We start from the raw sequence: 24761 nt of genomic DNA on the forward strand, positions 1-24761 counted from the left end.
TTGTGAGCCTCCACCTACCACCGTAATTGTTCAAAGCAATAGGCTTATAGTATCCTATATTTATGAAGATAAGAAAAAGCACTATAAATTCTTCTAATCTCTTGTCTTGCTTGATGCTTTTTAATTTCCTACTCATTTCCTACTCATTCCAGTTGTAGTCGTCAGACTTAAGATGAACATGAATGCTCAGAAATATCTCAGTCTCGTCAAACATAATACAGAGACTGTAAATTGATACTCAGTCTATAAAATCCCTATTTTGTCCTAATTGTGTTTTATGAACAGAAGAAAGATATGTATTGAAAGCATTTCTCAGGTAGATATGTACATTTTGCAGACTAAGGAGGATTGAAGTTATTTTCTGTAGAAGCCATTAATACTACCAGGTAATTCTTGCTCCACTTACCCACAAACTAATTATAATTCTCCTTATAATTCAAGAAGAAAACCAGTTGCCAACAAGCAACTCAATTCGTATGAAGTTTTTGTATCAAGTGCACCATATAACATGAAAATTAGTGCACCCTATCTGTACTGCACCTTGTTATTAATTTGTATCTCTTCAAATAAAAATATTATTTAATGATAATTTCACATTTGTTTTATGATACAATGTACACTCCCTTGCCTGGATATTTGATTTCAACTAACATTTGTTTGGAGTTCAGTGGCCCTATGCAATTAACATGTTGCTAAACAACGCAGAAGGAAATCGTAACCAGGAGAGAATATATGATTAAAAAGCACTGAAGGAGGAGGAAGCAATCCCAATCATCACTAGCTGTGAACTTGTGTGTGGCATAAATCAATAATAGGCAATGTAGTTATTCTATAACCTAATGTGAAGACAATACAAGACTCGACAGTTATGCACATTCACAATCTTTCACAATTTTCTTTTCCCTCTCACTTCCTTAAAGCAAGATGGAGAAAATAAGCATGAAATCCACTCTTGGGCTTCTTTTCATGCCATTGTGTAACCCCCACATGGTTGCCGGGCTAGATTGAATCATTTGTCTGAGGTGCAGTATTTCTGATACTGAAATGTGCCGAAACATGTTAAAATTGGAGTTTGATGATATGAGCATTCTATTCATATCAATTGCAAGGGTTATTATTCATATTGCTGTGTAGAAAAGGAATGCTCGGTCTGGAAGTACAATGGCAACTGTAGCAAAACACTTTAACATCTTGATAGCGAGGAAAATGTACAGCCTCAGTGGTTCCATGACAAATTTCATATTTAACTCCACTATTAATTGACACTGAAACAGAAACAATGTAATTGGTAATTGACTTAGCCCTCTCCATATTCATCTGTGGCTTGTTGCTGGCGTGTAGCTCATCTCAAGAAAACAATAATTGTCTCAAAGATTAATCATTACGGTTAAGTAAGAAGATACTCAGGTTGAAAGACTATTCCCATCTGTCTCAGACAAGAAAGAAATACTGTGTAAGGTTGCTGAGGTAAATCTTACCAGTTAATCTCCCCAAATAATGTTTTATATTTTAGTGAAGTTGTACTGAATTGCCATTGCATCAGCCAAGATAATTACTTTCCCAAACAATATATACATATCAGAAGGTCAGACTTTGAATGGCATTTGCTTTTAAGAAATACCTAATGCAACTGAGTCCTGAATGCCTTGACCTACAACTATTTATTTCAAAACCATCAAACAAATGTTAGATGAAATCTTTCCAAAATGCAATTTAGTCCCTCTCAGGGCAAGAAATTATTATTGCTACCCTGAAACGCCCCCTCAACCCAAAAGCATTTTTCTATTATCAAAACAATGTTGAATTTCTCATTTTTAAACTGTAATTTGAAATAGAAATATGCAACTCTAAGCACAAAAAATTCTTCTTATATCTGCAACATCAACAACTCTTCCCATTTAGCTCTAAATCATTCTCTAACTTCACTGTCCAAAAAATACAATACAATTTACATTTATATAGCATCTTTCACTTTGGGAGGACACCTCAAAACGTGCAAATCTTTGGGTTATTTATCGAGATTTGTTTTGTCACATCACACCACCAATGTTTTCAGTACAATTCTCTGCTCCATCAAAGGAATGTAAATGAAAGCACCACAGAACTTGTATCTGCAACCACTCACCCTGGAGAAGATAAACCACTTTAGGTTTCACTTTCTATCCTTTGGAGAGCAAATTTCAATCAATCATAATGGCATCACAAATAATTTGGGGTATCTTCAAAAATCAGGGAAGTAAATGTTTTTGGCTATTTAAACAATCTGCCTCTAGTCCATACCATATAATAATAATAATCCTTTCATTTGATATAGCGCCCTTAACACATCTTCGAGACATCTCAAAGCACTTCACAGAATATACTTTAAGTGTATATTTTATGCGGCAGCCAATTGCACACAGCAGTGTCCCACAAACAGTCGTGGATTAAGTGATCAATCTATTATTATTTATTTTTTGAAGGAATTATTACCCCTGGAAAAGCAATCCACCAATCAACTAACAAGTGGGTTCCTACTTAGTGCTAGGTAAACAGAGGCGTGTGGAGAAAGGAAACTTGCACAAAGTTTCGCCCTACCGGGGATCTCCGGGTTGGGAGGCGAGCGCTCTAAACACTGAGCTACAGAACTCCATATATGTAGCACTGGATGAGGGGGGAGAGAGAGTCTACAGAAAGTACTCAATGGAAGATAGTAACATTATCAAACCCTGTTTTGTTTTCTCACAAATCGAAACAGGCTGAGATAAACAGGTATTTCCATCAACATTACGGCACCACTATATTAAGAGCAGCTTTACATTCTGTACAGTCAGTCAGGAAATTATTTAACTGGCCATGTTCTACAGGTGGAGTTTACTCATTTGAGTGCTGTTTAATTCCATTTAAAGTTTAAAATGTTTGTTTTACTTTGGCTGCAGTTACGTAGCTCATGCAAAGCTGACACTTTGTGACCTTAAATTAGACAATTGGTGTAAATGCAGTTTACACTGATGCTTTTACATTAATTGGTTAAGATTTTCATATTGAACTGGCACAGAACTTGGAGTATAACTAACCTAAATAGGACTATGTGTGCCTTACACTCTGCTCTTCCCTCCCTCCCAAGGAGCTTCTATCCAATACCTTTCCGGGCAACATAGTAACACCAAGAATTCTTGACACAAGGAATCATCAGGTCAAATACAGCTTCTAACATCAATGCACAAAACCTTTGCCGAGCTCATTTGTGTTTTCCATTAAAAAAATCTCCATTAGCAGTAGATTTATTTAATTGCTAAAAAAAATTAATCTCAAAGCTTGTTAGACATAATGTATGTTTATTTTACAAACTTCTAAGAATGAATGTTTTCATCCACATCAACAAATTTCAAACACATCTCAATGGGACCTTATTTATTTATGTTGTAAAATAAGCACATAAAACTATTTATTTGTTATACTAATCATGTGGATATCCAGTTTCTAAATTAAATACCTTAATCTTTTCAGTGGCAGTCATTCTCCCCTTATGTTAGGATCATTTTATTTACAATTTAATCACATAAGTTTAGACCTGTAAGAGCGCTCATTTGATCAACTATCATTCGACTTGCAATCTATAAATGCCACCACAGCATCTGTGCAGCATCAAAAACAACGGCTTTCCATCGATTTATATTCCGCCAGAAAGGCAAAAAGCTGCAGCACAATGCAATGTTATAGTTGAAAATCAATATTAATTTTCTTAATGACACAAAGCTCTTGATAACAACAATATAACTCAGAGCTGGACAGTCAAATGTAGCCTATATCCCATTCAATTACACATTTCTTGCACCAAATAATTAAGAGTTAACTCTCGGAATCAGAATGTGATTCTCAAATAGTTTTCCTAAATCTATGTATTTGATCATTCTCTTTTATCATTCTTAGGACATTACATTGAGCTCATAGGCCAGTGATGGAAAGTTTTAGAACCATCGCCACTAAAGCACAGTGGGTCATTTTATTATGTTTTCTGCAAAACCAATGAATTACTATAGATGACAACACATTCTTTCACTTACAAATATGACAACATTTTGTTTCACTTACTAGTCTCAATTTTTAACTAAACAGTAAAAGAAATGCCATTGATTCTAAGCTGGGAATGCAATATAAATGTGGATGCAGGTGCACGCTTGCAAATTGATCTATGCTTCTGGACAGCTAGTAATATCACCTTGAGAAGGTGAATTCAAAAGAAAAGCGATCTTGCTTTACCTTTTATATACTTTTATACTCTCTTTTTATATTCTCTACTTTTTCACAAGAGAGGTTTGTATGAATAAGTTCCTTTAGCCAATTTGATCTCATCCTTCCAGAAAATCATCCACTATTCTTCCATCACAATATCAAGCTTCTTTTTAAAAGAAGTCCAGCATCCTTTGTCTCAACCGCCCTTCCTGGAAACCTGTATCAGTCATCATTTATCAACCTCAAGATCTGCTAATTCGGGGCTGTGCAATCAGATCCTCTAAAGCAATTTCAACTTGTTTGATAGAATCATGTCTGTAAACTTGCATTGATCTCAGTGCTGGGAAGATATTGCATGGGTTCTAATGCAGCATTAGAAGTGTGATGAATAAAACACGATTTGAATTAAATGAATGGTGAACGTTGTGTTTATTACAATTAAAGATACTCAGCACAAATCTATTGACCTTCAAGTACCAATCCATGCTGAAAATGGCTTAGCACTTAATACGTGGAGCAAATAAAGCACAATTTTCTGCAACTTTGTCACCTTTCCTCTGCAAGTGCATTTTCTCAAGAGGAATTAAGTGCCTTAATGATGCAAGTTTATATAATGAGAAGTAAATTAACTCTTGATGTAGTAATATAGTAATATGCACTGCTTGAATAGTTATTTTGTATGCATCACAATTCTGAGGCTACAGGATATTAATTGAATGCTTTAACAAACATCTCCTCTTGCCACATGAGTCCATTGTTGCTGGAACAATCTTTTCTCTTACCTTTCCACCGCCACTCCTTCCACCCTGGCCACAAACCCACAAGTGCTTAACATTCTAAGGCCTACATTCAACCTATATATTTAGCTAAAGGATTTTGGATAGTCCAGGAGTAAGCTATTTCACAAATCTTAGCAAGATCAAGCAAGGAAGAAGACAAGAACTGGAGCCAATAACAAAATATTTCTACATTTAGAAAGGAAAGGCCAATTCACGTCCTTTCATTTGGTACAGATTTGAACTGGGGTTCAGGACAATATTTCATGGACCATGTAGCAAACTGTCTCCGTTTCCTGGGACTGAGTGGTTGGTTCAGTGGGGAATAGGAATTTCAGAGCTCCATTCCTAGTATGCACTAATGAGGAATGTAATTTGTAGGGGGTTTGCTTATTCTGGGATGAAGAGTAGTCTTCTATGCACAAGTGGTATGGGCTAACTGGTATTATGACCACAAGGGGTAACGCTTAGAATTTTTGAGGTGTGTTGCAGTTCTTTTCAAGTGCTTGTTCAGTTCCATATTCTCAAACCACGACTTTAGAAAAATCCATAATCTGGATAAAATAGTTGTCTTTTAATCCCAATAGTCATATCAGAGCTGGAGCATAATAGCACATTTTAGCATTCGTAAATAAACATGGACCATAAAGACAGAAGCAATAGGAATCATTGGAATGAATCAGAAAGGAAAATATTACAATGAAAATTTTTCAGGCAAACGATCTCCTGTTGTGCAAATGTACCGAGTAAAATTCCAGAAAGCAGATGTAAGACGATGCTCATCCTTTCAATCTTTTTTGCTGCTCAAAACACATTAACTCAACATTAAAAAATATGTTTTTGACAATGATTAGGAAAAAATGTGCAGATCAGGGATTACACTTGACAAGCGGGGAACAGATGAAATGGGAGGATTTTTCAGAAAGCAATTTGACAAAATCATGTGTAAAGTATGTGAAAAAAAATTCACAAGCTTTAATATTTCTGATTGCTTTTGCAGCCTTAAAAAAACAATAATTTTGTATCCAGCACTGAAAAACAGTGCCTGCTCATCCACTAGTAATATAATCTATTTGCTTTAAAACATTATCTGTTATTCAACAAAATGCCACTCATGGTGAATTTTCTCATCTGTGAGATGAATAATGGCTCAGGATGTACTTTGCCAGAGTGTCTTTAGCCCTCTCGATGAAATGCAATTTACAGGATGTTAATTGTGAACCCAAGTTTTTATTCAATGGTTCCATCTCAGGCTCAGAACAAAAAAAACTCCACTGAACACATCAGCAACCTCAGCATTTCTAAGTAAAGGTTTATTAATGCCTATAGCTGCCTTGAAGTGTCAGGGTCAGAAAAGCATATTATAAAGTTGAGTTCCATTGTCACATCTCAAAGCATGTTTTATTTATACCCACACCTTCGATTGTAGTGCCATCTTCCTTTATCAGCTACGCTACAATAATATTTAGCCTTATACCTCAAAACAATCTTGTTCCTTATCATTCGCTCTTGGGTCATTCGTTATCTGTCTCACTCATTCTTTATTAATCTATCCTCCCTTTCAGGACTACTCTTTCATTTTTAATGATTTTTTCAAGGAAACAATGGGGGGTTTAAACTTGGAAACTTATTTGCAATAGAACTGGATTATTAGTGTTTCAACTTTTATCAAATTCTGTCTGAAGTCTGCTGCTCCTTTCAAGTTGAGCAACAATTGTGTATTACAGCAGCAACCAGTCACTGGACACTTCTGGACAGAAGTTTCAAACCAAATCCTGTCAAATAATAATAATAATAATCCCTGGATTTGATATAGCACCTTATCATGTCATCGAGACATCTCAAAGCGCTTCACAGGATATACTGTAAAGTGAATTGATTGTATATATTTTGTGGGGTAACGCAGCTCGTTCAATGCTCAACATCATAGTCTCGCATGTGAATAACAGCCACTTGCTACTGAAGCTACCCTGCGTAAAGGGCGCTATATAAATGCAAGTTGTTGTTCTTGAAGGGCAACTAATAGTTGCAGAACCATATACCCAGTGGAAGGAAAACTAAGTGAAACAAAAGTGGTGGAGGGAAATTGGCACAAGAAAAAATTATTTTGTGCAGGACATATTAGCCTTGACCTTGCATTTCCACTGCAACAGTTTTTCCTGTGGGATTAGTGGTACAATGTCAGATTACATTGAGAGTATTTCAGAGTACTTAGATGCCACTCGTATAAGCAGAGCGGGGTTCCGAGCTGTTCACAATGGTGAACTCATTTTCGTCAACAGTCTGGTAACAGAGAGGAAGGGAAAGAGAGGGAAATTATGCAAAAGTCTTCAAGATTCTTGTAAAATGTCTTCTAGAGCTTTGGTACTATTCTGACTGCCAGTGCCAAGGTACAAGAGTAATTAATTTTCATTAACTAACTATTCATTTTCTGCCTCTAAACTCCATTTTTTATCGCTTAATAAAAAATACGTTTTAAGTACTGTGAGCTCTTGGCAATGCTTTGGGGATAGTATTAACATTGAGATCACACAGTGATAAAAACTTTCATTAATTTGTTGGAAGAATGTTAACATCCTATTCAGGTGGTGTATATCTCTACAAAAACTTACATTTATATAGCACCCTTAAGTTCAAGCTTTCAACCAGAATTGAAAGCTCTTTCTCTCTCTACATTCCACGTTCAACTAACACATGGAAAAAGATTTCTGGTTTATTTTCCAATCAGTTTTACTTTGTGCTTCAGTACACAATCAAGACAAACAGCATTTGTTCTAATAAATCATACTCACAATTACACTTAGCAAAAGATTAGGGCCTGTGTTTTCTCATAGCAAATGTTGTAACAGATTACCACCTACTTAGTGTAGGTTTTATTTGTACCACTGCCAGTTACTGGAAGGATAAAATAGCATACAAACTCCCAGCAATGTTCTGCAGTGTTTATGTAAAAAATATGGTGTGATAGATTTGGACAGTGCCATACCTGGGTGTTTAAGATAGCAGCTATAACACCAAAATAGTCAAATAACTAGCTAAAAAGAGTTTCTCCATTAAAACAATTACAGTAAACTCCTGATAACTCGACCCCGGTTTAACTTGTCACTACCACTGAAGTCATCATGCTGTCAATATCCCGGCCACACTTATTCATATATTTATACATATGCCTAACTCGCCATTCTGGATAACTCGTCACTGAGTCCTTTTCCCTTGGAGTGATGAGTTATCAGGAGTTTACTGTACATCCAGTACATTCAGATGCATTGCAGAGATCTCTGATCTATTGGAGGTCCATGTCGTGTTCCTTCAAAACCTGAAATCCCAAGATTCAGAAATGTGCTTTGTGGAAATATTGTCACTATCAAAATGCAAATGCAAGGATTATAAATATTGAAGGAATAAGCGGCAACATTTCTTACTGCAAATCGCAGACGTTGCTGCATCAATTCATTGTCACTTGCTAGGAAATTCTCTCTCTCCCTCCACCTCCCCCCCACCAACCCCCATGGATTCACACCACACCACAGTTAGCTACATACACTTTTGACACATACACTTAGTTGCTAGCATTAAAACTAAACAGCTTGTTCTGTAGTACAACCACAAAATACCCAAGGCGAATCTATACTTCCACCACTTTATCCTCAAAATGGTTTCTTAGCTTCTTTCCCAAATAAAGCAGCTCAAATATCACCTTTCTCAAGAAAGTACTTCCATCAGTCCCTTACATTTGTGAACTGCTGAAGACTAAAACCCACATTCAGAGACATTTAAAGAATTATCCTGCTTCTACACAATTTGTTCCTAAATAATTTATTATGTTTTAAATTATTTATTCCTCCATAAAGTACTTATATAAGCTTTAACAAGCTGACTTCAAAATGACTGGGTCAAGACAAGGTTATATTTCATAATTAAACAGTTAACATTGATTCTCATATTTTCTGTGGGACTTAATAACAGTTCTTCAAAAAAAATGTAAACAGAGCAATTTTTGTTTTCGTAAATATTTCATACATGAATGCAGAAAATTACGTTCTGGAGAATCCTAACTTGCTAAAAAGCTTGGAATAGAAAGATAAAATGGTAATGCTTGACTGTCCTTAGCCCAGGAAGATGCACATGATGTACAGGGGAAAATATGATACCCCATGAATCGTGACCATTATTTTATAGCCAAGGTGACGTAAAATATCTCTGGAGCAAAGAACTCCACAAACGCTTAACTTAATTCTTAACCAGTGCCCAAAGCTTCCTCTGTTGTACCATGACCTTTCCACCTGTGTTCAGAGCAAATCGACATATTGAAAATCCTGGAACGCGATATTTTCTGTCCCCATTTTATTTTTTGGAGAAATAAAGTGCTTGTGGGACACTGGCCAAACCCATATTACACTGATTACTCTGCCACCCATATCCTCACCTCTGATCTGCATCAAATTCTGCACACCCATCCTCACCAGACTCCACCGGCTCTCTATCTCCAAATTGATCAACATCAAGATCCTCACCCTCACGTACAAATCTCTCTGACCTGCTTGTAACCCTCTCCTCTGACCAACCCTTTGTTCAGCTAACACAAACCTGTTGTGTGTCCCCGACCCAACATCATTGTCTGAGGCTTCAGCCATTAAACCTCTGATCTCTAGAACATTCTGCCTCAAACCCTCCATCTTATCCACTTTCCATCTACTTTAAATCCCACCTCTTCAATCACCCAAAGGTCACCTCCACCTTCTCCTCTGCTCAGGATTCAACGATCACTTTACATCACTCCAAGACATTGTCATATGAGAAGAATGCTATATAAATGCAAGTCTACTTAAACTATTTTAGTCCAAACTATCTTACGAGCAGGATCGTGCCATAACTAAATTATCAACCCATACCCGCAAATTGCCAATTTTCCAAAGACAGTCGTTCTTTGATCAATCAAAACCTGAACAAAATCACCCGATATTGACATTTGTCTTTTTTTTAAAAAAGATTATTAAAACGGTCTCCTGCAATGAGTTTGACAAATTCCAAAATAAGAGTGAATTTTCTTTATTAGTACTTTATCATGTGGCCTCAGTGAAAGTGAACCCATAATTGTTAAGTGCCTGGATAATGTCTGTCTCCCATTAATGTTTTATGACTTTTTGGCACCTCTGTGAGCTGTACAGCTGCCGCATTCCCTGTTTACACAAGTTCTCAGATGTAGGGCACATACAGTTCACAGACATTTGTACAGCACATCCAAAATCTTAACTGACATTAAAGCTCAAGTCAACTAGCTGCAAAATCAACTACAGTTTCATTTTTGTTTAATCAAATCAAATCAAATCTGTTGTTTGATTAAATGGAAACAAAACTGTGCTCTGTTTTTAAATAAACTACACGTGGATAAGGGGCAAAACGTATTGCTAGTCTTATAGGTTGTAAAGGAAGAAAGAAGCAGAAAGGCATGCAATCAATTTTAAAGAAAGGAAAAAAGCAGAAGAAAAAGGTTAAATGAGCTGAAAATATGCAGCAATAGCCACTCAGAAAGAATTGAGTCTCCGCAGGCCTGCCAGGAGCGTGAGCCTTAAAACATATCAATACAAACACAAAGTTGATTAAAGATGCTGAATTATACATGTAATTCTTGCCCTATGAAAACAATTATTTTTTAATTGAAAATAAATACACTTTTCCAAGGGTCATGAAGCACAGAATTAAATTTGCATCTTCTCTTGCAGATGCTTTGGACACACACACAATTATACATACAGCAGGACAAATTAAATGAAATAATTCTCTCTGAAACAACAACAAAATTACATTTGTAAAGTTTTTTTTGACATTGGGAGGATGTCCCAAGCCACTAAAACATCCTTTGGGCTAATTGATTGACACACACTCCTGCCCAACACTCCTGCCCCTGTGTAAAGACTTGACACAACCATTGGTTTAGATTCTATTAAATCACACTTACAGTTTGCTGTGTAGCAATTTCCTGATCTCACCTGTATCATCACAGAAGATGCAAGTGGAGAGTGAGAGAGCGAGACACTCCACACCACTAACAGATTCATGAAAAACACTGGTTGAAACTTGGAACAGGTCCATTGTCTTCTCTTTCAGCTTTAAAATGATGTGTCACTCACTCAACTTATATTACAGTTGCGTACATTTATGCACCAAAACAAGCGTCTCTCATGGTTGAAGGCATTACAATATAAAACATACTGTGTGAAAGGAGCAGCTTTTCAACTTAGGTGAGCTTGTCCAATAACTAACCTAGAGTGCTTGATGATATAACTGTGCAAAGCAGAGAGAGAGAGAAAAAAAATTCCACCCATATTGGTCTCCATAGTATTGACATTTTTTTTAAATATATAGAAACCTCACATTTAATTTTATTTAACATTATCCTTTCACAAAAGGTAACACCAAGGGAAAAGTGCTAGGCTAATTAATTTTTCAGCAAAAAAGCAAATTGAAATCTTACACTTCAAGAAATGTCAAAACTGTCAGACTGTATAAGTGGAAATGAAATCAATGTGCTACAAACTTATTAATACTGCATGATCTCTGGAAGAGTCCGTTTTTAAAGGTAGCATCTCACAGAGAAAAGAAGGTAATTGAAATTGCATTGATTTAAAAGTTCTTTCTGCACAATTGCCAAGTAATAGCAGATATACAGGAATTAACAAGTACCATTAGTAGTTGAACACAGCAGAGTGTGAAATGATAAAACACAGTGCTGCGTTGTGATGGAACATTGAGGAACATTCACAATAGAGCCTAAAGTATAGTATTTCTTAATGAGATTTCTGGATAAGGTATTCAAGTTGCACAAACGGGACTTCAAAGCCAAGTTTCCGCAGGGCAATAGAAATTCTACTGCCAGTAGGGCCCCATTATTGGAATAACATTGTAGAACTACCAAGATAGTTTTAAAAAGTGACATTTCTTACTTTGATAGCATGATGTTTAAAAGTTAAATGTGCACACACACTATAGCGTTTGTGTTCAGCAACTATTTCAGTGGTTATCGTTGATATCCTCAATTGAAACATAGAGATTGCAGTTGACGGTGTTTTGAAAGAGCAGCGTGCTACAGTTTCAATAATGCTTCATCGCAAGTGGTGAGAAAACAGGTTTGTGCTTATCATTCTCCGCGCAACCCCACTCTGTTAGAATAGGGAAGATGTGGAGAAAATAAGAATTTTGAGAACAAGAAACTACAGCACAAGGAATGCAAATGTGTGCAGAAGAGAGGAGGATAAATTAGAGATGTCTCCAAGTTAATACACCCCAGATGTCAGCAGTTAACGTGCACCTAGAAGATGCAGGTGAGAGAAAGTAAATACTTGAAGAGCTGCTGGAGGAACAAGAGCTGGTTGCAACAACAGAAAATCTATCAACAGGGAGATACCTAACTCTACTGTATCTCTCTGTGATGAAGATGCTCATTAATGCATTTTCACAGATAACGTAAATAAGGCTGTACTGAATATTGCTTTCCAGGAGCAATAGTGAAAGATAAATAAGTAAGGACTGATGAGGTAATGAGGGGACACTCAGTCAATTCAGTTGTGATTTTGCATTTTGAGACAGGCAATATCTTGAGTAAAAGGTCAAAGGATTTGAAGAATGAACACATAATGTTCATGAACATATAAAGGCAAAGTTGGCTTGCTTCCGGTAATTATCAGAGACAACTGTCATCACTACAGTTCTTCATCAAGAATTACAAGAAACATCAAAAACACAAGACTGTGCTCCAAATAAATCATCCAACTGAAACAGTCAGTCTGTAACCTAACATCTGAAACAATTTCCTCCACAACTACTGATGTCTTTTAGGACAACAGCTGCATAAAGTATACATTTTAGAATTGATGATTTTCTGCAATATGCCAACCGTCTGATATAATTAGAGCTCCCGGAATCTACTTGATACATCTCCTTTGAAAGAAGTCTACTTAACTTTACAACAGGCTCTGTTGTCCCACAGGCCACTTGGGGGTTTCTGCTGATGTGGAATTGGGATAAGAAGGTATTGTATTTGGTAGGAATTCTTAGCCTGCATCGATCTTCATTTTAAAACAGTTCACAAACCATTGCTGTTTTGATTGTAGAACAAGAGAGTGAAAGAGACTCCTTTGTAGCATAAATGTTCCTGAATACCTGGCAATAAATCCATTACCAATAATGACTTTTTTTAAAATTAGAAATAATCTCTGCTAAAAACTCTCCCCATCAGTCCCTCTTTTAAAATTAAATAACTAAAAGGAATTATCACTAGGTGACTTGGTGATGGAGGGGGTGAGTAAACTATCTTTTCAATTCTATGTGAAATTCGTCTCAATCCAATTCTTTATAATTGTAGAGTTATAGCACAAAACAGTTCAGCGCCTTGGGAAGTCCTCTCAATCTGAAAGGCACTATATAAATACAAATTTGGTGTTGTGCTCCAAATGTTGGCATTTGCTAGGGAAGCACAGTTGAAGTATTATTAATAATCTTCTTCAAAATGTACAGAATCAGGAATCTTTAAACTGCACATGAAGCACTGGAACAAACAGAAGGATCTCATTTTATCAGCTCATCTGAAGGAATGAGAAACTGTCAATCACAAAGTAAGTGAATTTTATACTAGAAGAGATCAGAAGGTTTTCTTCAGGGCAGATATAAGGGTATTATAAATAAAATATTCTCCCTTTACTATGGGATGGGATTGAAGGCAATTTCTCTGCTACTTTTTCATTTCTTTCCCTTCTCAGGAACAGGCTGTACAGGCTGATCCGGATCCTCGATGTGTGTGTGTGTGTTTGGGCCATTTGGAGCTCTGGATCAAAATGGTCCTTGGTCAAACTGAAAAACTATCCAGGCTTCAGACACCTACAATAACAATTCATACATTGCTCTTTGAATAACTGCCAGAAACACCCTAATGCAGCTCTCCAGAGGATCCCTTCCCAGCAAGCAGTTTCTTCCTCTCCCAGGAAACCTGCAGGAAGAAAATCCTCAGGCAAAGATCAAGTGTAAATGTTAGTGAAGCCTTTAATTCAAGTTCTGGTCTCAGTGAAATGCCTCAGTACTGCAGAAACCAAGATGTTTTCCTAAACCTTCAAGCCATTCTTCTGCTAAATAATATCAATCAAGCAATCGTACATTGTTTTCACAGCATAATTCGGAGAGCTATAGTTCTCAGCATACTGTATGTAGTTGTACTCCAATATACTATAGCGAAGTGTGAGCATGACAGATTGGCCCAAAGATGCCTCTGGTAACTAGCTATAATTCCCATTTCGCTGGAAGAAGTCATACCACAAAAAATTAGAAAATAAATTGTGAACGCTGGAAATTTGAAATGAAAACAAACATGCTGGAAACTCCTAAAAAGGGTAGTAACTCATTTTGAGATACTAGTCAACCCACTGTGTATTTACATTGTCTGTTCATGTGCGTACAGTTTTGATTTGCGTTTCCCACTAATTTATAGGACTTTTGAACAAAAAATACAAAATTCATGAGAACTTCTTCATGCGTGGCAAAACCTTCTCATATACACTCCGTTCATAGGAGCATTGAAAAGAATTGCTGAAGTAGAAAATTGATAACCAAGTAGTTAAAAGAGCCAAAAGAAGAAAAGATGAGATTGATGGTCAGATGAACGAACCATATTCCAAATAAAATAGGAGTAACTACTGTAACTGGTGGGTCAATCTCCTTCAGGATGTGTTTCCATGCCCAGACACTGAGCAGATGTTTTCTGGGCACTGTAGGTATCTAGAAATCCTTGGTTGATAAAACTACTTAAAAAAAGAAAAAAACTGCTGAAAATAACATGGGGAAATACAAGCTTGGAAGAGTGAATGAAGAAAAGCTGCACCAGGGAATTATTTACAGGCAGCAGTGCTCAATTCCAGGACCATTTTCCACAATGTGACCTGACCTACGAGATTAAGGCAGCAGTGCTTAAAATGTAGGGAGGATCATATAACGGCCCTGCAGATTTCCTTTGAGGGAAATGCTGCAGCTGTTACATATGAGAAAGCTATTCCTCTGGTAGATTTCGACTTTAGTGCCTGGCAGACAGGATTTACCAGCTAAGGAATAGGTAAAGAAATCCATTACGTAAGCAAATGGTTGTTTGAGGATGGAGCAACTTAACTTATGTTATTTCTAAGTTACAAACAGGAGACTCTGAAAATTCTGTATATTCAGTAAAAAAAATGCATTTGTGCATCTATAGAAAGCTAATGCAATGAGAATAAGATGAGGTCTGCATGGGGTTTAAAGAATGATTGGAAATTAAGATTGAGAGGAATAGAAACTTTATCCTTCATGATTTGGCTCAATATAAAATCATTAAAAGCTTGGAGCTCACTTCAGGCCAGTCTGACTTATTGGCTGAAAGCTGCTTTCCATGTGAGAAACATTATGTAATATATTGCTGCTGGTTCAAATGAATGTAATACAAGTTTCAGCAAAACCGAAACCCAAGCTAAGAAAATGTACTTAAATGAAATACTCAAGAACAACGAGTCTTTTATGAAATTCACAATTAGGGAGTGAATCAATTCTGAGAGGACATCAAAGCTTCAGTGAAATATAAATAAGCCTTCAAACTCCAGTGGAGTTCATTTCAATTCCGTTTTTAAAAGTTAGCAAGCATGGTAGCAAACAATTTCGCAAACACTGAGCAAACAATTTATAAATAAAATAATTTTTATTGTGTTTTATTATGTCAAAATGTTTCACAAGCAATTGCTGCCAAGGTTGGTGACTGTTATTGCAATTACATATCGCAACTGCAGTATTTGCACCATCAAGATCTAAAAACAGCCATGAGGTGAATAGGAAGCAAGGCAAGGGAACTTAGTTCAAGGGCAGTGAGGCGATTTATTGAACTGAAAACAGTTCCTGTAATTAATGCAATTTCAGGAGATTGATGTTGATTAATTATGCAGTAATTGGCTATGGGTTTAAAGGCAGAGCTCTTTGCGCCTGATTGTTATAGTTGTTACAGAATAAAATGGAGAGTTCAGAAAGCACCCTACCTGGAAATTATAGTACGGTTGGAATTTCTGGTCATGTAATATATGCATTGAAGCAAAAATGAACAGTGAAGATGGAATTTTATTATTACGGATGAAACTTGTTAATTTGTATAAAAATGTTGAAATAATTTCCATAGCAATCTTACATACCTTTAAACAGAATGTACAGGTGAACAGCCTGTGTGGGCTTAATAAACTTCCAATCAAACTTTGAATGCAGGCAGAAATTCAACTGGCCTATAAATGAGGGTCACTCTTGACTTTGCCATTGTTTTATGAACAAGCACGTGCTGTTTTTCAGCTGACTACCTTTAGAAGTTTTCAACTGATATTAAGATTTCTGTATGGTTAAGACATGTCATCGTAGACAGTTTGCAGTCAATTGATTCTCGGTAATTTATGAAATGTCGCTTTGGAAATGCTCCAAATATTTCCATCTTGAAATTAACACCTTGCATGCTTTGTTTTACATTTCACGTCACATGGGAATCGCAGTAACATACCATGTGTTTGTGCATGGGAAAAAATAGAAATACAGTACAATACAAAATTACATTTATATAGCGCCTTTTAGGTTGGGGGGACGTCCTAAGGCGCAGGCAGTATGGCAGAAATTACAGTATAATATAAACTGGGGGTCCATAAGTCACTGGAGGTGCAAACTTTTTCAAAAAATACTTTTGCAAATTGCATTGAAATGTAATATCATCGCTTTACAACATTGTGACAAAATGATGCATGATACTTCTCCCTTCCAAGCAAAGAAAAATATAGAATAACACATTTTATTTTAAGAATGTACTCAAGAAATGTTTTAAAATGAGGATACGCTTATATGGCAATAAGAGCCTTGTCTATATGTGCACTTAGCAATCATTCTGTGCTTCAAGAAAATATTTTGTAATTTAATTTGCTTGCTAACACTGAGCAATTTTGCAAACCTGATTTCCATTTCCCAGAATATGCTGTGAACTCATTGCATATTCTAGGAAACAGGGAACCTACTTTGTAAAATCATTTCACATTACCACCAGCAACAACAAAATTAATCCCTAAATGTTTAATTCCAATCAAGTAACACTCCACTTTATGATAATGTAATGGGTTCCAATACCAATACATTTAAACACGTCTCCAGAACATGCAAGAAATGTCCTGTAGTATTTTGTAGTTCTGATGAATATAAAAACAACCATAGGAACAAGAAAATTTAGCTCAGGACTAGAAGCAGTGGATTAATTCACCAGTTGTACCTCAAGTAAAGTGTCAAGATTACCTATCACTCAAGATAAATTGTCTCAGTTGGAATAATTTTGTCACGGCAGTGACACTCACAACACACAACTTGACGTTTGAATGTGAATGTGGGGGTGGGGGGCGTGAACATGCAAAATAATGAAACTAGAGTGAACCACTCCACTTCAACAGAATGACATCATTCAATTTACCTACAAAAATACAGTTACTACACTTTACAGTGAATCTTGTTGAGCACGTTGAGATTCAGAAATTTGAAATTAGTTATTTCTTAGCCAATATTGTTTAATTACCTATTGAATCATATGGAAAACTAGATTTTCTAAACCTTCAATATTTATGTTACGACACATACCCTTTACTCTCTTTTTAGTCAAAATCTTCGGAAAAGTTGTCTCTGAATCAATATTCTGGGCATCACAAGATTGGAACAGAATTACTAGAAAATGAACAAAATGAACTAAAGAAAACTAATCTCACTTTAAAGTGGACCTTCAAAGGCACAAAATGTTTTTAAAGATAATAACTTGAAAGAAAAAAAATCATTTCAACTTTAATGGTTATCTCAACCTTAGTGATTATTTTAAGTTGCAAAATCAGGATCATGGACATGAATTGCTTACCTTTTAATTTGCTAAAGAAGAACATAGCGTCAACAAATACTTCTACTCCAGATCATCTGTCAAGTGTACAGCGGATCCGTGGAGTCTACAAGGATGGCTGAGCTATAATCCAGATTGGCAATTCTTAGCCCCAAGCACACACATACTCGAGAAGGAGATATCTAGAATTTCATTTGTTCAGTGGCAGAAGTTGTCACTCATGTCTGACACTAAACCTAACCTCAGAGTGCAAATTGGAAGCAGGAACAAATGATCACAAAGAAAAATTAATCATTTGAGGAAAAATAGCTTTTAATTTTGAAGTCAGATGTTTTAGACTCACAGGCATTTGAATCACAGGTTTCATCACAGCTTCCTGGTGGCTCCATTAGTTAAGCCATTGCTCAAGTAAAAGAAAGCCATACAAACCCCTTAAGGCCTCAGGTTCAATCCCTGATCTGCAGCAAGATAACTAATCAAACCTAGAAGCAGCTCTTCAGGCATATCAACACCTTGGGCTAAAGACAGTGGGGAGGCAATAAAATCAAAAGTCTCACTCCCAATTACAATCCATCCACCTCAGCTGTGATCACACACACATCAGTAACTCATGTAAATCTTAGATTTATAAAAGATGCAAAGTGTCATCGAAGATACTAAACTTTCAAATGAATGTTTTGTTCTTCTCTTTGTTTTGAACTTTATAAGCAAAAAAGTAGTTTCATCAGCAATCATAAAAACCTGGAACTATTATATTCGGATGTGACTTTCTTCTTTCTTGAGGAAACAGCAATGTCAAAGGATATTCTTTGGAATTTGTCAGGAAATCTTAATTAAAATGATTTTCATTGAAATAATGACCAGGTTGGGTAATTTCTTTACACAAAGGAATATGAAGCATTGTATTTTCTATGCGTAATGGAAGAGTGACCTTCTGTCTGAGAAAAAATCTACGAAATGACTTTAAAAGAGACGTGCTTCATTATTTTCTATATATGATACTTAAAAACATATTTGGGAGTGGGTCCAAATTGAAAGGGGGATTGTGTTATCATAGTCTGCAACTTTAAGATAAAATACCATTTTAGAGTTAAAATAACTGCCCTCCTAAGCACACTGATCTGTCCTGTATCAAAAGCGTATTGCATTCTTTTCGAGCATTATTTTCCCTTTCTACGTGAAAAGTGAATCTGTCAAGCATGAAAATGGTGATTCCCATTATCACGCCTTTTTGAAACCTAACTGCAATGAAGCGTTCCATCAAAAGCATTGTAATAGCGGATACATCAAAGCAAAATGTTGCACTTACCTTGGAAAAGCGCGGCATTTTGAAAGATCAGAAACTTTAAATCAGTGCTGGAAGCCCGGAGAACGTGCCCCATGTTTTGACGAGCAGCAAGTTGGTATCTCTCCTCCATTTTTCTTGTGCAACATGTTGGACCATTAGGGACACAGACCTGCAAGTCGGAACCTGAAAATACAGAAATGCAAATCCTTTAGATGCAATGCAGAACTGGAAAGAATTTGAATACTAAAAAAAAATTCTTTGTAAACATTGACTCCAATTTATTGCTCCAATTTTAAGCCTTCAAAGTGCATGTTTATTCCACTCGCACTGAGAAATGATGGATTATTTCTTACTCAAAGACATTTTCATTGGTCTTAAGACCCCGTCATCAATCCTCTAAGATAAATCTTACTCAGTTGGCTTATCTTCCAACACCTTTGCATTTGTGTTGAACATGTGTAATGAGGACTCAAGTTCAAGAAAGTGAAACTAGAAAATACCTGAACAAAGATATATTATAAAATTCTACATTTGAATATACATAATGATTATGTTTCCTCATTATACGGTGCATGAATCAAAAGATCAGCAGCTATACTGGTTTATTCCTCCCTACCTCTGCGACCTCCTAACCCTCTACCAATCTGCTCGCTCCTTCCGCTCAGCGGAAGAAACTCCCTTCCGGCCTGCTTCACGTCCCCAGCCTCGCCTGCCCCATCATTGTCGGGCAGGCCTTCAGCCACTCTACTCCCACCCTCTGGAACTCCATCCCGCAGTCCCTCCACCTCACCCCCTCCCTTGCCTCTCCTTCAAGAACCATCTCAAGATCCTCCTCTTCAACCTTGCTTTCGATCAACCTCCTTCCCACCCCTACCTTCCACCCTCCCCAATCCAGACCCCCAATTCGGGTCTGAAACACTGACTGGTGTCTTGGGACTCATCCCAATGTGAAAGGCACTATGCAAATGTCATTTTGTTGTTGATATATCTGAAACTACGTCTCGACAAAGCAGCTTGGCTAAGAAGTGTAGCTGGGTATGGATAATAAAAATAGTGAACAGTGAAGGGAGAATTTTTGGTATAAATAATAATCCTTGCATTTGATATTGTGTTTACCACATTGTCAAAATGTCTACAAGCACTTCACAGGATTTTTACTGTAAAATGTGGTGACAGTATTTCTTGGCAAACATGGACAATTTGCGAATAACAATATTCCCCAAACAATCATGAAGTGAATGACCACTTTTATTTGAATGCACACCTGAACACATTAGAGGTCACTGAGAAATTATCATGATAATTCTAGCATTTGATACAGTGCCTTATCACATCATCAAGACGTCCCAAAGTGCTTCACATATTATACTGTAAAGTGGATTGATTTTGTGTTTTGTGGGTGAAACACGGCAGCCAGTTTGTGCACAGCAATGTTGCACAAACAGCCGTGGAGTGAGTGACTAATTTTATTTGGGCAATTTGTTGGCCAGGACACCAGGAGAAACTCCCTTCTCTTTTCGAAAACAAATCTTAGACTATGTGACTCCATGTCCCAATATACGGCTTGAACCCACAACCTTCTGACTCAGAGGTGAGAGTGCGACCATTCAGTACTAACATACGAAATTAGTGAGCAAAACCTGAAAATAAAAGACTGTAGTGACACAAGTTGTCAGTTAGTATGACACAGCACATGAAGAAGTGTAAGCTATCAGTTAGGGGTCCAGGAACACAAGATAGGTTATGAGTCGTCAATTAGAGAGATCCAGTGAGAAACAGTGAAAGCAATACCGTTTAAAACACTCAGCTCAGGATCATACTTTGACAGTCACTTAAAGAAAATTCAGCAGCAAATGTGACATCAAGCATCAGTACAGTTGATGCAACATTGCAGGACATGAAGTTTTAGAATGATACAGGTCCTGACAGCTCATGAACTGCAGTTCACACACAATAGGAATGCCAATCAGGACATGAGCCAGTGCTCAATAAGGGAAAGAAGAATGCAAAGAATGATATTACAGTCTGGTCTGAAGGATCAGCTATTCTTTTCCAATGTGTTTTCATTTCCAAATGCTGTCTTTGTCCTGCCTTCTTTCCCTCCCTTTCTATAATGTTCCTAGCATCTCTCCCCGGCACTCCTCATGGGAACAAAGTCCAGAAATAAATCCACAACTTTTGTGGATTGGCCCTTGCATTTCCCCAGTGAATTTTCCTCACTATTTCTAACCAAGGCTGATATGGTAGTACAGATTGCAGCATTATTATCACCAACATCGCCGGACTAGCACAAAGTTAAGAACACAAATGCTAACGCTAAAGCATAAAACTTGCATTATATTAGTCACGGTCAAAAAAAGGGAATTCTGTGCTAAAATAAGATCTTAGTACAGTGGTTCCCGACTGCGAGTTTGCAAGAGTGTAGAAGAAAACCCAGGACACATGCCCTGCAGGGTACAGCAAAGTGACTGATAAATAACAAATAACATTTATAAAATACAGGATGCTCGTGGGGAGAATATATGTATGAGTCAGCTATATGAAAATCGCCTGAAAATACAGTTATTGGAATATATTTCCCCATCACCATTGTGAACTCTTTATTAATATTTACTGTGGATATAATAATAATCCTTGCATTTGATATAGCGCTTTTTACGTCTTCTAGACGTCTCAAAGCGCTTCACAGAATATGCTGTAAAGTGAATTGACCGTATATTTGTGGGCAAAACGCAGCTGTGTCCCACATTAATTTGGATTGAAAATGACCAATTTATTATTGTTTTTGTTTTTTGGAGGGATTATTATTAGGTTTGTGGAGTAAGGAAACTTGCCCAAGATTTCGCCCTCTGCCTGGAATTGAACCCAGGTCTCTCGCTTGCAAAGCGAGTGCTCTAACCACTGAGCCACAGGACTCCACGCTATGTTTGCATACAGACTGAGCTGGCGATTGGCTCCATCTTTCTCAAAAGATACTGAGCAATCAAATAAATTCAAAACTTGTTTTAAAAAAACATTTCAATTGTGAAATTCATGTTTCTAAAGACTATTCTGTAGCAAACAGATACAGGAAGTCAGGCAAATCATCAGTCTCACATTTTGCAAGACTGCTTATATGCACGTGACCCAATTCATTTCGTTGACACAAGAGTAAAGTTTATTTTTGCAGTTTGTTGCCATAAGAGCAGTGACACGAAACAGTATTTGAAGCAGTGCAGAGATGTAAAATAATTGTATTTACCAGTGGGATTCCAAATTAATATTAATGCTTTTATCTGACTTATTTGGAAGCACGCTTTCATGTCACCACTACCAGAATTAGAAATAGATTTTCACAGAACAGAAAGTGTAAAGACTGAGTGCATCACAGATGCATAAATTATAAAAAGCTTTCAAATGTCATCAAAGAACATTTAGAACATATCTACTGCTGAGGTCAAGGCCTGTGGGTATTTTTTTCACTAAATTCTAAAATTATGAGTGGCAATTTTGACAGTTTGAGTCTCAGGCCAGTGTTTCCTCTAAAATATCTATCTAATTCAGTTTTTGATCCTTTAGAAACCGATTAATCTGAATTTATATTCCCCACCTTTCCATTACAGCTCAAGAATTTGCACTGTTTGAAATCAGAGTTCCAATACTAAAATAAATAAATAAATAAATGAAAATAGAAATGATAATAATAAAAAGAAAGTAGATAATTTTCTATAGAAACTTTATCATGTTGATATGTCTCATCATTCTGTGCAGCAATGGTCATTAAGTGTGGCGACTATTTGTGTAAGCAAACACAGTAACCACATCAGCTACCAGCATTCCATAAACAGGATAACCAATTAATCTCGAGGATTGATGGGTAGTGGACCAAGAGAAACTACATTCCATTTTCGAGTAATCCCATGGATCTTTAATGTTCACTTGAACAAGCACAAGGGACTTCAGTTTAACATCTCATCCAAAAGATGCAGCACTCCCACAGTACAGCCCTGTACAGCACTGCAAAATCTACCTAGACGTGAGTTTCAACATTCTGACTAACAAATACTCATCAATACTGCCAACTGAGCCAAACCGACAATATATACAGGGAGCCTTAATATTAAGGACAATGCTCCACACATGTTTGCATAACCAACTCAACTGAATCAAAACATTCGGTCATTTGCTACAAGCTATATAAATGAATTTATGTGGTCATTTATCTGTATGTTTCTCATGAATGTGGATTAATACATTATATACATGTGTGTGTGTGTATGTGTGTGTATATAAATAAGATTCTAGGCACGTAATCCACCACCTACGTAAAGGTAAACATTTTATCTAGCATTTTGGCATTTTTTAAAAAGGTTTTGAAGATGCACAGCACACTGATCAGCACCTAAAAGCGATGGTAAAAACATCTGAATCAATCATTAACCAGTTTATTCTTTTCAAATGATGATCCCGCTCATGTGCTGTTCTAGCATTTGTATTTTAATGTATTTATTGTATTTTGTTTGGCACTGAGTTGCAAATTGTCTTGTTTATTGCATGAAGTTTTCCTGTGCCAGCATTGCGCAATCAACCAGGAGCTGGCATATTTAATCTTGCTGCTGCATCAAGAAGTTTAGAGAAATAAAAGCACCGGGAAAACAAATCACTGGTTAGGGCTTAGTAAGAACATAAATTAGATCCATTTGAAGCTGAAGCAAAAGATTTGTATTAATAGCACAATGAAATAATGAAATAAATAATCAAATTAATTATGAAGTAGGTTGCAGGTTACAGTCAAAACCAAGAAAAACAGCCTTTGTGAACAGTTTTCTCCAGGGAGAATAACAGAATGTCTACCAAATAATACATGCAGTTACATTTGGAAGAAATTGTCAGTATTTTTTACAATTAATAGAAGGAGCATATCTACACCATGCTAACTGCAACCATGCAGTCCAAAGCATACTTCCAGATTTGCTTTGGCCCATGCTATCACAGACAGTTAAGAGATCCATATAACTATAAAAGAAGCATTAGTTTAAACATTGCAAGTACTTGATATGTTTCACCATTTGTAAAATTGTCATTTTGCAGCATATAATGGAGTGTGAAAAAATAACCATATTATTATAATTAATACATGTAGTTGCTTCAGACAGAAGCAAGTTATTAGACCGTGCTTATTTGCCATGAGCAAACATTTTCATATAGCTAGCAAAGAAACAATCCTGAGAAACTGCAAATTAATATAATTGAGTGCAAGTGATATCAAAGAGATTGGAAGGTTCGTAAATCACATTAGTCTATGTAAATTCTCGAGCCGGTAACAAACCAGATTTGGATATAAATCCAGAGTTTTGTTAAGAATACATCTGAAATCTAACACTATTTCAGTTTTTAAAAAAACAGAAACAATTAATCCAAAAACATTTAGACAACAATTTGGATTTATATAGAACCCTTCACGAAGGATAACATCTTGGAGCAAGGGAGGAGGGAGAAGAGGGTAAAGGAGGAAGGTGATCTTAGGCACAGTCAAAAACTAGATTTTAGGTGGGATAATAATAATAATAATCCTTGCATTTGATATAGCGCTTTTCACGTCGGG

General features: G+C 36.5%; 1 protein-coding gene across 1 annotated transcript in view; it reads right to left on the reverse strand.

The window, feature by feature from the left end:
• Nucleotides 1-24761, reverse strand: part of LOC103178026 (glypican-3) — an 88279-nt gene that overhangs the window by 57590 nt on the left and 5928 nt on the right. Inside the window, exon 2 of the mRNA XM_007892506.2 lies at nt 19199-19360. Coding sequence (XP_007890697.1) covers nt 19199-19360 — 162 coding nt within the window. The remainder of the gene's footprint in view (nt 1-19198; nt 19361-24761) is intronic.

The sequence above is a fragment of the Callorhinchus milii genome, unplaced genomic scaffold, assembly GCF_018977255.1.
Source record: "Callorhinchus milii isolate IMCB2004 unplaced genomic scaffold, IMCB_Cmil_1.0 Scaffold15, whole genome shotgun sequence".
Classification (NCBI taxonomy): domain Eukaryota; kingdom Metazoa; phylum Chordata; class Chondrichthyes; order Chimaeriformes; family Callorhinchidae; genus Callorhinchus; species Callorhinchus milii.